The following is a 15,168-nucleotide window of genomic DNA, read 5'->3' on the forward strand; positions in this document are numbered from 1 at the left end:
CTCTAGGTAGCAGGCGGCTCATAAATGCTGCAAGGGTGGGGCACATGGAACATCCCACAGGAGCGCGGGGGGCTCCCCAGCGTGCTCAGCAGCAGACCTGGGAGTGGACCAGAAGCACTTCTGGGTCCACCAGGGAGCATGCAGGGGGCCCTCCGGCACCCCACCGGCTAAACAACTGGTGCCTCCTGGGTCTGGGAGGACACCTAGGGTCCCCCCAGAGCCGATCGCTGAGCTGGGGGCGCATGCTCCCGAGCAGACCCAGAAGTGGACCATAAGTACTTCTGGTCTACTTCAGAGTTCACCACTGAGCACATGGAGGCGCCCCCCCCACTCCTGTGGGACACTCCATACACCCCAGCATTGTAGTGTTCACAAGCCATGCTGGTATCTTGAGGTATGTAGAAGAAACTTGTAAAGCTGTGTCTATGGCCGAATCACTGATTCCCCAAATCAGCATTGAATCTTCAGAATCAGATTCGGCCGGATCGAATCAGGGACAGTGATCCAAATCAACTAATCGAACCGCCGTCTTCGATTCAAGCCGAATCCAAATCAAATAGGGCCCGCCTCGCACACTCCTAATAGAGGACTCCTCCCTCAGGACAACAGAGCCACTCCAGCCCCTGCAGTCTCCACAGGACTCCCATACCGCCTGTGCATAAAGACAAGAGTCAGCTATGTTCCCTCCCATGCCTCCCACCCCTCTCTGTGCTGTGAGCTGTCAGACACAGTCTTTTAAAGAACTGAGCTAGTTGCTGCAGCAGGTGGTACACAAGACACCTGTTCTTTATGAACTAGATTTCACTAGTTCTACTGCCAGAAACTAAGGGAAAGATTGGGACAGGATTTTCTTGAATCTTGAATGACTTGCTCTAAAGGCAAGGATCTCTTAGGGTATTTTATTGGACCAACAAGGTAAAATTTCTGGACCATCACAGCTACAATGTCAATCTTACACTACTTTGTTCTAAAGTCACACAGAAAGCCTGCTGCCCAGCTGGGAAAAGTACTTATGCTTTCTTTCCCCCTGCCAGTGTTCCAACCACAAGATCAGCCTTCACCCCTAGGAGAGATGATCTAAATCTTACTAAATCAATGGGAGTTTTCCCATTGATTTTAACAGGGTTTAGACAGGTGCTAGAGGGTCCACTGCAGTCCTTCAGACCCAAAAAAGTCTATAACGATACCACATTTTCTTAAGCTTGTAACAGCCTAACAAGACTCCGTTCATTTTCCTGGAAATGCTTAGTATCCGATATGCAGCAATTATTCAGACTTAAGGGTAAAGTTTTAGTGAATATTTTTGCAGTGATTTATTTGTTAAGTCAAAGTCCTAAGTCTTTATATTACAATGAATTTAACAGCATTGTTACTCTGTTCCCATGGAGTTAGCCCAAAGAGAAAATAATAGGAAATACACGGTATATATTAATGACCTTACTGTATTTATTGTCTCCTCTGGTTGTGCGCGTATTAAACTGCAGAGTGTTAAATAACTATGAGGAAAATTCTGCTAACTCAGAGCGACGCTGAAACCCTAGAGACCGGTGAATAATAAATCAACCATTTGTTCTTTTGGTAGTGGAATTCCTTGCTTGCTATTGAGCCTGGTGCTTGGAAGGCTGACAGACATTTTGGAGAGGATTACACAGAGGTGTGGGAGAAAGTCAACAGTAGCCAGTTACTTAGAAGGAGATAGTAGCATTAGCAATACTATTAAGGTCCATCTCAAACTTGCACCAGGCAGTGCTCTCACACAATTAGGATTTGGATATGCATGGGATGTACACAAAGGATGCCAGTGGAAATTGGGGCCCAGTTGTACCAAAAACTGCATAAGCACTGAGCAAGAGAGAATCCATTCCCTGAAAAACTTGCAGTCTAAACCAAGGCAGAAAGGCTGAGATGATCTTAGAAACACAGGAATTGCTACATCTGAGAAGACCAGCTGCTCATCTAGTCAATATTTAATCTCAAACAAGAACCAGAACCAGCTGCTTTAGAAGAAAAGCAAGAAACACTGCACTGCATGGGTTATATAAGAGAATAACCAGTTTCCAATGGAATGTTCTTCCTGACTCCTTCCTTCAGTTTGACTAACGCACTGATGCATGAGGTCTTATATTCCTTCTTCATTTTTGTATCCTGTCTAATGTAACTGTGGATGTTCTCACTATTAATATAAATAACTAATCCCTTCTTCAATCCTATTAAGCTCTTGACAATAACAAGGAGGCAATACAAATCATATATTTTCTTCACATTTAAATGGGTCTATTTATGTCATATGTCATGGAATAAAGCAATGTGCCCATTCTGAGTATAATTAGTTCATTAAGTGATTAATTCTTACTAGCTGCAGTTCCTTTCCCACAGGCATGAAGAATATTTCCCCTAGGACCTTTGGCTTGGTGAATGGATGGAGTTGTACTGTTCCTTGCAAGACAATATGTGATTTTCTGGCTCGCTTACGGAGTCTTTAGCACATGAATGCTACAGTTTTATGCAATATTGAGCACATCTACACGTGCAATCAGGCACATTAAATTGAGCCCCCACAAGCACCTGAATGTGGCAGTTCAGCCTAGCATTGGTCCTGCTCTGCTCTGCCACCCCTGCAGCACCCAGGGGGAGCTCCAGGCTGCCCTGGCTGCCAGCTCTGAGCTGGCAGGGGGAACAAGGGCTTGTCCTAATCTCCATGGGGCTGGGAGAGCTGCCCAGCAGCTACCATCCTAATCTCCATGGGGCTGGCCCACCCCATGGCCCCCTGCTCCCTAGGCTGACCGGGAGCAATTTGCTCCTGGTCAGCATCTTCATGTGTGCTTTGGCACATTAGTTTAATCCACCAATTTCTATTACCTGTATCTCCAGGTAGTAGAAAAGGGAGCATTAGGCTAACCACTGTGCAGTAATTGCTGCACATGTGTAGATGGTGATGCTTTACTGTGCATTAGATTAGTCTAACATGCACTAAAGCATCTCATATAGATGCATCTATTATATACTTAGGAGGTGTTCCCATTTTACGAGATGGAGTCATTTAAGACTATTTAAAAAGTTTATATGGGCCAGAGTTACTGAAGTGCTAAATATGCCTCAAGATACCTAGACCAGTTTTTTTCAGAAGCATCTTGCGTGATTTCAGTGTGGGTTAAACACTCAGGTTAACCTTCGGCTAGCAAAAGCTAACGTGGCCTTCGGCAGACTCCATAAATCAGTCTGGGACCACAGACATGGGAATGTCGACGAAACTGAAGTTTTACAAAGCCATCATTTGCCCGACCCTCCCTTATGCCTGTGAAACCTGGACCACCTACCAGCCTCTTGCCAAGAAACTCAACCACTTCTGCCTGTGCTGCCTGTGAAAGATACTAAAGATCGAGAGGCAGGACAAGACTCTGGACACCGAAGTGCTCAGAAAATCAGCTCTTCCCAATATTCACACACTACTGAAACTGGCACAGCTAAGGCGGCCTGGTCACCTTTCAAGAATGCCTGACAACCTCCTGCCAAAGAAAATCTTCTATGGCAAGCTGTCAAACGGAGTATGCTTTCATGGCACACCAAAGAAGCGGTACAAGGACATCCTAAAGGCATCCCTAAACAGTTTTGGCGTCAACTGTGTTATGGGAGCCAGTCGCTTTTGACCATCCATCCTGGAGGTCATCGGTCCAGAACGGAGTACTGCCTTCAAGTAATGGCACACTGCAGAGGTGGTAAGGAAGTGTATGGCCAGGAAAATGAGGACCTCTTGTATCCAGTCCTCATCGCTCTCCTGCCCCTGCTGCAGCAGATTGTTCAGGGCAAAGATAGGGCTTATAAGTCACCTAAGTACCCAAACAACCTACCCTCTACCCCACCCCACCCCACTCCCTTCCTCTCTCTTCTTTCTCCCTTTCTCTTTTCTCCCTCCCTTTTTCTCTCCCACTTCCTTTCTCTCTTCTCCCCACCCCACCCCACCCCCTGTTTGGATGCAGTCATCTTTGCTTGTGAAGGATGAACAAACACTCAGGTGAGTTTCTGTATCACCTTGCACATATCTTTGTAAATCTGGGCTTGAGTGACCAACAGTGCCCATTCAAAATTAATTCCTGATGTTGACTTTTGGAAATACCACCCAGCTGTAAGGTGCAACAAATCACTATGTGAACAAGATAGCCAAAATAGTCAGCTTTGGCCAATGCCAGGGAGCTAGCCATACAGTCAAAACAAACAAGCCCCACCCACCACCCCCCAAAAACAAAAAACAAAAAACCCCACCAGGCTGGAAAAGGAGAGCAGAGAGATGTATTTAGCTATGTTAGTCTGCAGTCAGGTAGAAGGCAGGGTAAATGTGCACCTTATAGACGAACATGTATATGTATGTATGAGTCCAGGACCTGCATCAAGGCGTCTATGTATGCATGCATATAGAGTCAGACTAACACGTAAAGATAAAGGTAAAGATATGTATATGGCGTGCCGACACACACACACACACACACACACACCCTTAGTGGATAAGGTACACATTTACCCTGCCAATACTGGGTTCTTAACCAGCAAGGCAAAGGCAGGGATGTAATGGATTGCTCTGTGCTGGGGGCCAGATCCACATTTAAGGCTTCCTACTTTTTAAGAGCATATAAATACTCTGGATCTCAAAAGACCAGGGCTTCCCCCTGTCTGTTGGCTGCCTCTTGGTGGAGGTCTCCTTGAGAAAAGTCTGTAACATGAAGGTCTAGTCCCCTCTGCCACTGCCACCCCCTTCCTTACAGGCCCATCTTTTTTCTTTGGCGTTGGGCTGAAATTGCATCCTGCCTCCCCTCCCTTGGAGTTGCAGGGGGCCCGACCTGGAGAGAGAAAGAGAGAGAAGGCACTTCACTGGCAGGGTCCTGGAGTGGAAATGGCAGCTGCTGCCCCCGCCAGGCCCGAGGTTGCCCCGACAAGCTCCAGCCCCCATGCGACCCCCTGTGCCCTGCGGGACACCTCCCCTGCCCCTTCCTGCATGTCCGGGCTCACGGGGGCTTCACCTCCGACTCGCAGACGCAGGGGGCCGCGCTGCCCGGCGGAGCGATGTCCCAGGGCCCGCAGCAGCCCGCCTGTCGCGGCTCTCAGCCCTCGGGCGCGTGTCCCCGCGCTGCCCCGCCGCGGACAGCGCCCGTCCCTGCCCGCGCTGGCGGCCAATACACGCGGGAAGGCGCGTAGCCACCGCCTCTCCCGGCCCCGCGCCGGCCCGCCCCAGGCTCTCCTCCGGGAGCAAACCCGCGCTGCTCCCGCGTCCCGGCGCGGGGCGAGGGCCCCCCGCCGCCCGTGCCGGGCACGCGCCCGCTCCCCGCTCGGCGGCAGGTGTCGCCAGCGCCCCGGCCCGCGCGCGCGCCTCCGTGGGTGCGCGCCTCCGTGGGTGCGCGCGCGCGCGCGCTGGGCTCCAGCGGGGGCGGGAAGCCCGGCCCCCCCCCCGCTCCGCTCCGCTCCGCTCCGCTCCGCCGCCCCTCCTGCCTCCCCTCCCCGGCTGCTGCCGGCGCGGCGCGGCTCGGCCCGGCCCGGCGGCCCGGCGGGGGGCGCCGGAGCGGAGGGAGCCCCCCCGGAGCCGGCGGCTTCCTCTCGCCTCGCCCCGCGGCGGCTGCCATCAATAATTAATCGGCTCCGGCTGCGGCGGCGAGCGGCAATAAGAGAGCGAGCGAGCGGGCGGGCGGGGGCGGGAGCGTGTGCGCGGCCCGGCCCGGCTCGGCTCGGCTCACTGCGGCCGGCGGCGGCGCGCGGAGCGGCGGCGCTTCCCGAGGGCTCGCGGCGCCCCGCCACCATGCCCGGGCAGCGCGCGGCGGCCTCGCCGGGAAGGGCCGCCGAGGAGGACACGGGAGGATGAGGCCGGGCTGGCGGCGGGGGCGGAGGCGGCGGCGGAGGCGGGCGGCGGCGGCGGCGGCGGCGGGGGGCGGGCGGGGCAGCGGCGGAGGATGAAGTGGGGCGTCCGGGGAGCCTGCGCCGCGCTCTCCAGCTGCCTCCTGCTCGCCTGCGCGCTCAGCGCCGCCGCCGTGGGCCTCAAGTGCTTCTCGCTGGGCTCGGAGCTGAAGGGGGAGCCGTTCCGCCTGGGCGCCGCCGCCGGCGCCTTCTACTCGGGGCTGCTGCTCTCCGCCGGCCTCTCGCTGCTGGGCTCGGCGCTGCTGTGCTGCCGCCAGCCCGACGAGGCGGCCGACGGCCCGGGCGCGGGCGCGGAGCAGGCGGCGGCGGCGGCGCCCCAGGCGGCGGCGGGGCCGGGGCCGGCGCCGGGGCCGGGCGCGGGGCCCGAGGCGGAGCAGAAGGCGCCCCCCGGGGGCCGGCAGAACTTCCTGCTGCTGGGGGTGCTGGTGTTCATGCTGGGCGTGCTGAGCGCCTTCGCCGGGGCCGTCATCGACGGCGACACCGTGTCGCTGGTGGAGCGGAAGTACTCGCACTACTGCGCGCTGCAGCCCGGCGGCGCGGCCCGGGCGCGGGCGGGCGGCGGGGCGGCGGCAGCGGCGGAGGGCTCGGCGGCAGCGGCGGCCGTGGCGCTGCGCTGCCAGAAGCTGCGGGACTACCAGCGCGGCCTGGTGCTGTCCACCATCTTCAACGCGCTGGAGTGCCTGCTGGGCCTGCTCAACCTGCTGCTGGTCAAGAACTACAAGGCGTCGCAGCAGCGCGGGCTCCGGCGGCGGCGCCGGCGGCAGCAGCGGGAGCAGCAGGCGCTGGGCGGGCGGCGGCGGCGCCGGGGCCGGGGCGGCGGACGGCGGGCGCAGCGGCACAGCCAGGGCTCCATCTTCTCCAGCGAGGAGCCCGAGCTGTCGCCGGGGGACTGCCCCTTCCAGGCCGTCTCCTACATCAACGTGGGCGTCTTCCACGTGTTCGACGAGGCCGGCGTGGAGGTGCACTGCGGCGGCCACCCCTCCGTCGAGCTGCCCGGCTACTCGCCCATGGACCCCGAGCTCGACGCCTCCTACCCCTACTGCTACCCGCTGCCCCACGAGCAGCCGCCGGCCTACGAGGACATCTACCCCGGGGAGCCCCGCGCCAACGGGCCCTAGCCGGGGCGCCCTGCCAGCCCCTGCCGGCCCTGCGGGGAAGCTGGAGGGGGCCCGGGCCGCCTCCCCCGGGGCCGCTCAGCTCAGGCGGCGGCGGACACGACGGCCAGCGGCCCCGCTTCACTTCCCACGGTCCCGTCAGCCGGAGTTTCTTGTCTGTCTCTTGTTGAATATCAGGAGTGAAGTTTCAAAGGCCGGACCAGAAACTGTGAGGGTCGGTTCCTCCCATCACGCTTTCTCTCGGGCCAGTTTTTTTCTGTCTTTTTTGTTTGTTTGTTTTTGGGTTTGTTTGTTTTTTTTAAGTGAACCATCCTAGCCGTTTTTTCTTCAGCTTTAACAGTACGAAATTATATCCTTTTTATGGTAACCAGCCAGTGTCAGGAGAAAAGTGTGACAAAGCGTCTTTACCTCTCCAGCGGATCCGTTTTTCCTGCCGAAGAGACATTGCGTGTGTTTACTAGAGCTGTTTGGGGGGAATTCTTATGTTTACACTTTCTTGGAAGATTTCAGTTCTCTTTAAAATCTAGTGAGTCGAAGCCGTTTGGTCTTGTAAGATGCACATTCAAAAATAAAACAAAAAATCCTGCACTTTCAAAAAAAAAAAAAAAGTGAAAGAGGGAAAATCAACAGCAACATTTTTGTACACTAATGTGCCTGCTTTGTTGATAACTTCTTACTGTAAAAGCTTTCAGAAGTCTATAGTGAAAATGTTTGGTAAATTAATTGCGATTTTCAAGTTAACAACCTTTACTAAAATAGTTGAGAGAACAGTGGGATACAGCAATTCGCAGGAAGTCCAAATGTCACATACATTCCTTTTTGTAAACCAGGTTCTGTGTTTTTAATGCGAGGCAGGGTTTATTTTTGTTTTACACAAGTGAGCAGTTTGATTCTCTTTTGTACAACTACATGGTTTCTCTCTTGTAAAGAATTTTCATTTCGCTGTTCTCAATTTCTCAATCTGGTATGCTTGAATACTAAAGGGTTTTTTTGTTTGTTTTTGTTTTTTTTTAAAAAGAATATTACACACACACACACACTTTTTAAACAGCCTTAACTGATGGTCACAATTTTAATGGAAAAGCTATAAAAAAGTACCTTCCAAATGTGTTTTCAGACCTATAGTTTAATCCTCACTCAAGTTAGGAAAAAAAGTAAGAATTGAAGGCGTGATTTCACACGCAAAGGGTTCTTGTAGAAATTAAAACAAAAAAACCCCCCTCTAAATCTTCATTTTAGATTTGAGCTGTGAAATGCCAAGATCCAAGAATGTGAGAAAGTGGTAATTAAAGTCAAGCTATGGCATCCATGTGCTTAAGGTGCTTTTAAAAAGGATGAGATTTAACTCAATGTTGCACAGAGTGAAAAAAGGCCACTCTTCAGATTTTGTATTAGTTTGCCCCCTTTTCCAGTTAGCGTATATTACCATGGAATCCCATCAAAGATGACCTATTCTATTAATCCTTTTTTTGGAGCCTGCTGCATATGTAATGTCAGTGTATCAGATAGCATGAAAGAAATGTAGTTAAAAGAAACCAGAGTTTGGGCATATGTTTTGTGGTGGATAGAAGATTATTTTTAAATTTTGAGAAGCTGAGAGAGAGAGAGAGAGAAGCAATTTGTAGCCTTAGTATCAGAAAAATGACGTTCTAATCTAAAATGTTGAAGCCTCTCTGCACTATTTTTGTTTTCTAAAGTGTCTTGACTTGCACACTTTGTATAGCCTAAAATGCAGAATGCCTTAGAAATTTTAGAAATTACAAACTGTATCTATAAAACTCATAACACGTCTTATAATCTATGTATGGGATCAAATGCAGCTATTTCAAGTTTTTCCCCACAGTTCCAAACTGTGGGAATCTACAGATAAAAATATCCTTTTTGGATGAAATTTTCTCTTGGGCAGAAGGCAGCAAAAAACTTCTGTACCATTTAAGTTCCACTGAAAGCTTCAAAATAAGCTTTATGCTTCTCTCTCTGCAGAAGCAAATATTATTCCTTTACCAACAGTCTTTATTAACAGCGTAATTTTAGCAAGAAATCCATATTCTACAGATTACATTGCCAAGATTTTTAAAAATGAAATGGGTAATTCAATTAAGGACCCTAAATTCTTATATGAGAGATTTAAATAAGTACTGTAGCGTGTTTTACAAAAGTGCTCAGCATCCTCCAATTCTCACTGAATTGCATGAGAATAACTGGGTACTGAATAGCTCTGAAAATCAGGCCACAGCTTTAGAAGCCTAGTGGCAAGTTTCTTTTCTTTTTTTATTTAATGTTGGCTGTATATTTTAATTTAAGTGTAAGTTTTATCTTTAGTTCTAATAAAGACATTGATTTTTGACGTTAAAAACTAGTATTTTTATTTAAAGAAACTATTCTAGGAATTGAACTAGATAATTCTGAAATTCCAGTTGTTCCAAAGATCAGTGCTCAGGGAATAAAAAAAGGGAAGTCAAGAAAGCTACCTATAGACTAAATAGAAAGTAATTTTAAACAGTGAACTTCTAAGATTGTTAAATTCATAGAACTTTTTGTTTTGTTTAATGTATTTATTTTCAAAATACCATTCACTTTAAATATTATTTAAAGTCATTTGACTCATGAATTTCTACTTTTCTTCACTTGGGCTTTTACCTCCTAATAGCAGTGTAATTTAGGGATGGACAAGATGCTGGAAGAAAAGAGTCTAATCAAACTCCCACCAAAGGCAGCGGGAGTTTTTCCCATCAACTTCAGTGGGAATAGGATTGGGCACAAACATATATGCAAATAGTTACTATACCCAACATATATAAAACAACGTATTCGTCTTTTCTGGCCCAACACCAGATACAGCAGTGAGATATTAGCACTCGGATATGTATATTTTATAGGGACAGAAGTGGTAAGGAAAGTAACCTGTGGTGTCATACACATTTTTAAAAAAAATAAAATTAAGCAGGCAAATTGACCAAATAAGCCATGTTTTCTTAAAGATGGTGTACAAACATTTCAGGTATCCAGTGACTAACTTTTATGGTAAAATACATTTGTATTTATTTCTCAGTGAGAAGAAACTTACAAATACGAAGTACAAGGAGGAGCTTCACAAGCATAATCAAAGTGTTGTGGAGCCATTTTAATAATTTTGAAAATCATCACTATATCTATTGAGCAATAATGCTGGAGTGCATAAACTATGCTATGTTGAAACTGAAAATAGGCTGGTGTAACAAATATTAAAATTGTAGGTTAATTACTTCGGAGGACTCATAATAATAATTTTAAATGATATCTGATACCATGGTTAAGGAAAACCTATCTGTTGCGTGTCATTGAACTGTAGATTTTATTCTACAGATGTTAAAATTGGGGAAAGGCAACAATAAAATAATTAGCGTGCACATTTGTACATATGTATGTAGGTTCCCATCTTGTTTTAACTGAAGTCAATGGCAGTTCTCTTATTGGGCCCTATTTCTCACTGGTTTGCACTGTGTTATGTCAAGGAGGAGTAACATCCAACTGGACTGACTGGGTAGTAGTTTACCTTCTACCTTCCAAATCCTTTTCACAAGTGCAGCTGATTCCACTAGGGATAAACCAGTGGAGAATTGGGCCTATTGTCTTTGGCAAGAGCAGAATTGGCCAGAAAAGAAAATCCTACCAGCCTGTTAGCATTTCTGATGACTTATTTTCACACTCCAACATCCTTGCTTAATTCAGTTATTTATTTTGCATTGTAATTGACAGACAGGGCATATGTAAATCTAAAAGGGAGCATTTGATGCTAGAAGAAAGTGGTATTAAACTAGTACAATTCTTACTCTAAGTTTGATTTCACTGTAGGACTTCTTTGGTACACCAAAAAGCACTATGGTGGCTGGTACAACTTAGATACATTTCAAATGTAATGTTTAAATCAGAAAAGGTTTCTTAAAGTTCACGTGATGAGGGCAGTCTGTTTCTGCATTTGGACTCAGTATATATGAACACCTTTTCTTCATTTTGCCATTGAATCTGATATTGATCCTCAACAAAATGTCAATAATTGATATTGTAATTTTAGGATCAATAAATATGTTTTAAAGCACAGCATATCCAATAAGAAAAGCCTAATGCTCTTCATTTCATCTTCTTGTCTTATCGTGATGCCTGGCAGAGCAACTCACGTTAGATATAGTTGCCAGTTTTTAAAGGATTTGCATTTTCATCAGGTGGAATCCTGGCATAAAATTCATAAGCGTGTTCTGTGGCTTAAAGTTTACCTCAGCACATTATGCAACTATATTTTGGCCATCAAGAATTCACATGGTTTTGGATTACTTTTTAAAGCAAAAATTGGTCTAGATTAAAGGGAGGGGGGCGTCATTTCAGATAAATGAAATTTTTAGGCACAATACAAGTGTCTTTGTTAATACAGAATCGTAACTCCAAGTAAAATTAGAAAGGGGAAATGAGATTGAATTCCTTATGTAAATTGTACATTCTAAAGTTTATTCTTTTCTAAGTGGCCCATTAGCCTTTAAAAGCAGCTATTGAATGTGACTAATAGATGATGTTTATTTTTAATAAATCATTGATACTGAAACTAAAAGGAATTTAGTTGCTATAAAATGATGTTCACAGGGTTGTGAAAAATTCTCCATGTGATGCATGTGTTGCAGTAATTCAGTTTGTACTGTCCTGGGTCCAGAATGAGCCAGAGAACCAACTGTCACTGAAATTTAATTAGTGTATGTAATTTATTTGTGTTGCTTTGATATCTTCTTGACATTACAATATCAGTGCAGAGACCATTCTGTTAAATAACTGTCTATGGGTGAAATTTACCCCTGTGTGGAGGACCAGCCTGAGCATAATTTTCTGCACTCACAACATAGGATTTAGGTGCCCAAATGCTCACTTTATCCCTCTGCACAGATGGTTTACCCTACAGGCAGGTATAGCAGCTATAATTCACTGTTATCCAACAGTAGCTTAGGAACATAGGATTGGAAAGGGCTCATTTATTCCTATGTTACGTTTTAGACATTTGGAAGATCTCACCGCAATGACAAAAGTAAATGATTCTACTAGAACACATTAGAAAATATCTCCATCTAGCTCTATGCTGTCTATTTTAAAATTAGTTCTCTCTCCATTTGCTCTAGCATATGTAAAGAAAGATCAACATTTTGTTGTTCTCCCAGAAGACCAGGTGCCTCAGGGGATGGATAGTAGAAATATCTGATGTTACACTTCTAGATTTCTGCTTCTATTGTGACCTCATTTGAGTATGTCTAATAGCTGTTGCTGGATGTTTAGTTGATGCTGTTTGTGAATGAGTCAGCGGTTTCAGTCCTGTCCCTAGGGAACAGCTGTCTACTGAACATCATACGACTCAGCACTACAGTTGTCACTTGGTACAGAAGGCCAAAATCTGGGAAACACATAGGCTATTTTATCTGTTCACGTGGTCACTGTAGACCAAGAGTGAGGTGAAGAGAGGAAGCTCAGAGTGATATTATTGTTCTGTGGATAAAATAACCTTGCAGTCCAAAGCCATTGTCATTTTAGATGAAACAACTGGATTAGATGATGGAGAAATATACAAAGGGATTATTCTAGGCACGTACTTTTCAGAATCTTGTTTTTGAGAAGTTGGTTTTAGAGAAGGTGTAAAAGTTTTTCCATTAAAAACACTTACTGAAATCTTAAGGCAGAAGACAGGGCAGAGTGGTACTTTAGAAACTAATTCAGAAAGGGATAAACTTCTGCCATGTCTCTGCCTGACTTCAGGCCAACATGGCAAACTTTCTCTGAAATTCTAAGGCTTTTAAATTAGTAAGCAAATTTAAGGAAATTGCCTGCCTCATCTTGCAAGATACCACATGCCTTTAATTCCTATTGAGATCATTAGAGGAACTCAGCACCTTGCCAGATCAGGCCTGGTAGAATTAACATAGAGGTTCAAATTGTAGTGGTCTGTCACTGACGAGGGTGTCAAAGTTGCATGGTAGTACCACAGACAGGGAAACAGTCTTTCTCCTGAAAAAGCTGAATAGAAAAGGTTGTTAAGCAGACTTCACACATCCTTTACGTGCATGTAATTTTAATAAAGAATGCATGACAGTTAATATAATCACACAGACATCCAAACGGGACTACTCTTAACATAAGATGTGTGGATGCACATCCACTCAGTTCGTTATTTAATTATTAGGCAAATTGATCCTACAAAAAACAGTGAGAAAATACTGCAAATATGGCTTCCATCAAAAAGAAGAAAATTTTTAAGTATTTTCTGCCTTGCTACTGTCCCAAATGTCTGCCATTTCTGGAAGACTATATGTTTCTCAGAATGAATGAAAGATGGTCTAGAGCCTTGGAGAACGGTTGAAACTATGTGCAAGTATGCTGAAAGCTGTTGAATCTTTCCAGGATGTCTTGGTCATCTATGATATATAATCAAGGACTGCATGAGTACTATGAACAGCAACTTATGCAATTTTCAGAAATAGACTGAGCAGGTGGGAGTGGGGGAAGGGAACACTACTCTGACATTAAGGAGTGGACATGATTAGAAAACAAAGACATACAGGACTAAAATGTGAACGTTCTCTGAACGATGAAGTAGAAGATTTAGAGAACCAGACATGATGATCTAATCTGGGCTTCTCTGAAAATGAAGAGGAATACGGATATGAGGGATTTCTTGGGCTCCTAAAACTGATGCTCAGAAACAGAAAGGACACGTATTACTCTTAGGATCAAGCAAAAAAAAGTTTTTTGCACTTCAGTAGCATGATTTTGCACAAATCCCAAAAGTGCAACATCAGCATGTTTGAAGGGACAGACAGGTGCTTCTGTCAACCATGAGCAGTTGGATTGCTTCACTGGACAGAGTTTAACCAGAACGTCAACCTCCTTGTCTACTTGCTGTGAAATCCTACAGTTACCCTGAACTGCCAAGGGATACAATTTGCACCAGGTTTTATTCTGAACACTAATTTTGTGCACACTGGTTTCACATTCCTATACATGCTCATAAGAATATCCTATTGCTGCAGTTCTCCAAGAAAGCAGGTATTTGCTACCACATTTGTAGCCAGTACTTGCTATATCAGTATGCCATTCATGCAAGGCTTTAATGACTCTCTCTTAACAGGCTCACTGTAGTTTGGATTCGTGTATCTTGGTGCAGGCAGGCCTAGGAATAGAAATGTAGTTTGAGTAAAAACCCTGGCCCTGCTTATAAAATATTTGGAGAAGGATTGCTTGCCAAGGTTCTACATTTATCTCATTAACTTCTAGCACAACTGAGCATCGTGAATAAAGCAAAATGGTCCTTCTCACTCATCTGCTGGAGCCACAGGTAAAAAGAAAAGAGCTGAGGAAAGGTCTCCGAAAACATGATAGATAAGGAGTCATTGGGTGCATCTACATGAGACAATGCGCAGAAGACTAAGACTAATTCTACTGCACATTAGCAGGGCAGGTGAAACCTGTGCTAATGTGCAGTTGATTTAGTCTAATACAGATTAACATCACTAAAAAGTGTTCTTCTGTGCTAACGCGCAATAGCGCTGATTGTAGCACATTAAGTTAGCACCTATCATTACAGGTACTAACTTAATGTGCCGTATTTACAGTGCATTAATGAACATGTAGAGGCACTCATTGAATAACATACCATCCTCACTTCCCTCTGAACACAAATACAAGAGCTAGACATTTAGGGCCCTGTGCTCCTCTCCCAACTGACTGATCTCTTTAAGACTTACTAGCCAAAAGTCTCCAGGCAGCTGTCTAATTTGTGTCTCCTCAGCAGAGTAACTGCCACAGAAGCAAAGTGAAGGCAAGATGCCCCTCCTCCCCCTGTACTTAGGTGGGAGAATGCCATGGCATGCAAAATTATGAGGTTGGTTGGGAATACAGCAGATAGAACAGAGGAATGAAACATGAGAAAAGCCAGTTAGTCTCCTGCAGGTATACAGTTTAAAAACAAAACAAAAAAGATTATGCAGGGACATTGTAGGTCTTTGGTCTTGTGTACCCCCCACCGAAGTCTGTGGGAGTTTTGCCTGCATAAAAAAACTGCACAACCATAATCCTAAGCATGAGTATTTCTGTTGAAAGGTCCCACATATTGGTTTACCGCAAAAGCCAAAAAGCAGTCCTGGCCTTG

At 46.2% G+C, this 15,168-nt stretch overlaps 1 protein-coding gene across 1 annotated transcript; it reads left to right on the forward strand.

Annotated features, from left to right (window-relative positions):
- The first annotated feature begins 5,806 nt into the window (after positions 1–5,806).
- Positions 5,807–11,455, forward strand: TMEM271 (transmembrane protein 271). Its single transcript, XM_090038957.1, has one exon. The coding sequence runs from the start codon at positions 5,934–5,936 to the stop codon at positions 7,014–7,016; it is 1,083 nt and encodes a 360-aa protein (XP_089895083.1). The 5' UTR covers positions 5,807–5,933; the 3' UTR covers positions 7,017–11,455.
- Positions 11,456–15,168: the final 3,713 nt, after the last annotated feature.

The sequence above is a fragment of the Crocodylus siamensis genome, chromosome 3 (genome assembly GCF_052110815.1).
Source record: "Crocodylus siamensis isolate JL-2025a chromosome 3, ASM5211081v1, whole genome shotgun sequence".
Lineage (NCBI taxonomy): Eukaryota > Metazoa > Chordata > Crocodylia > Crocodylidae > Crocodylus > Crocodylus siamensis.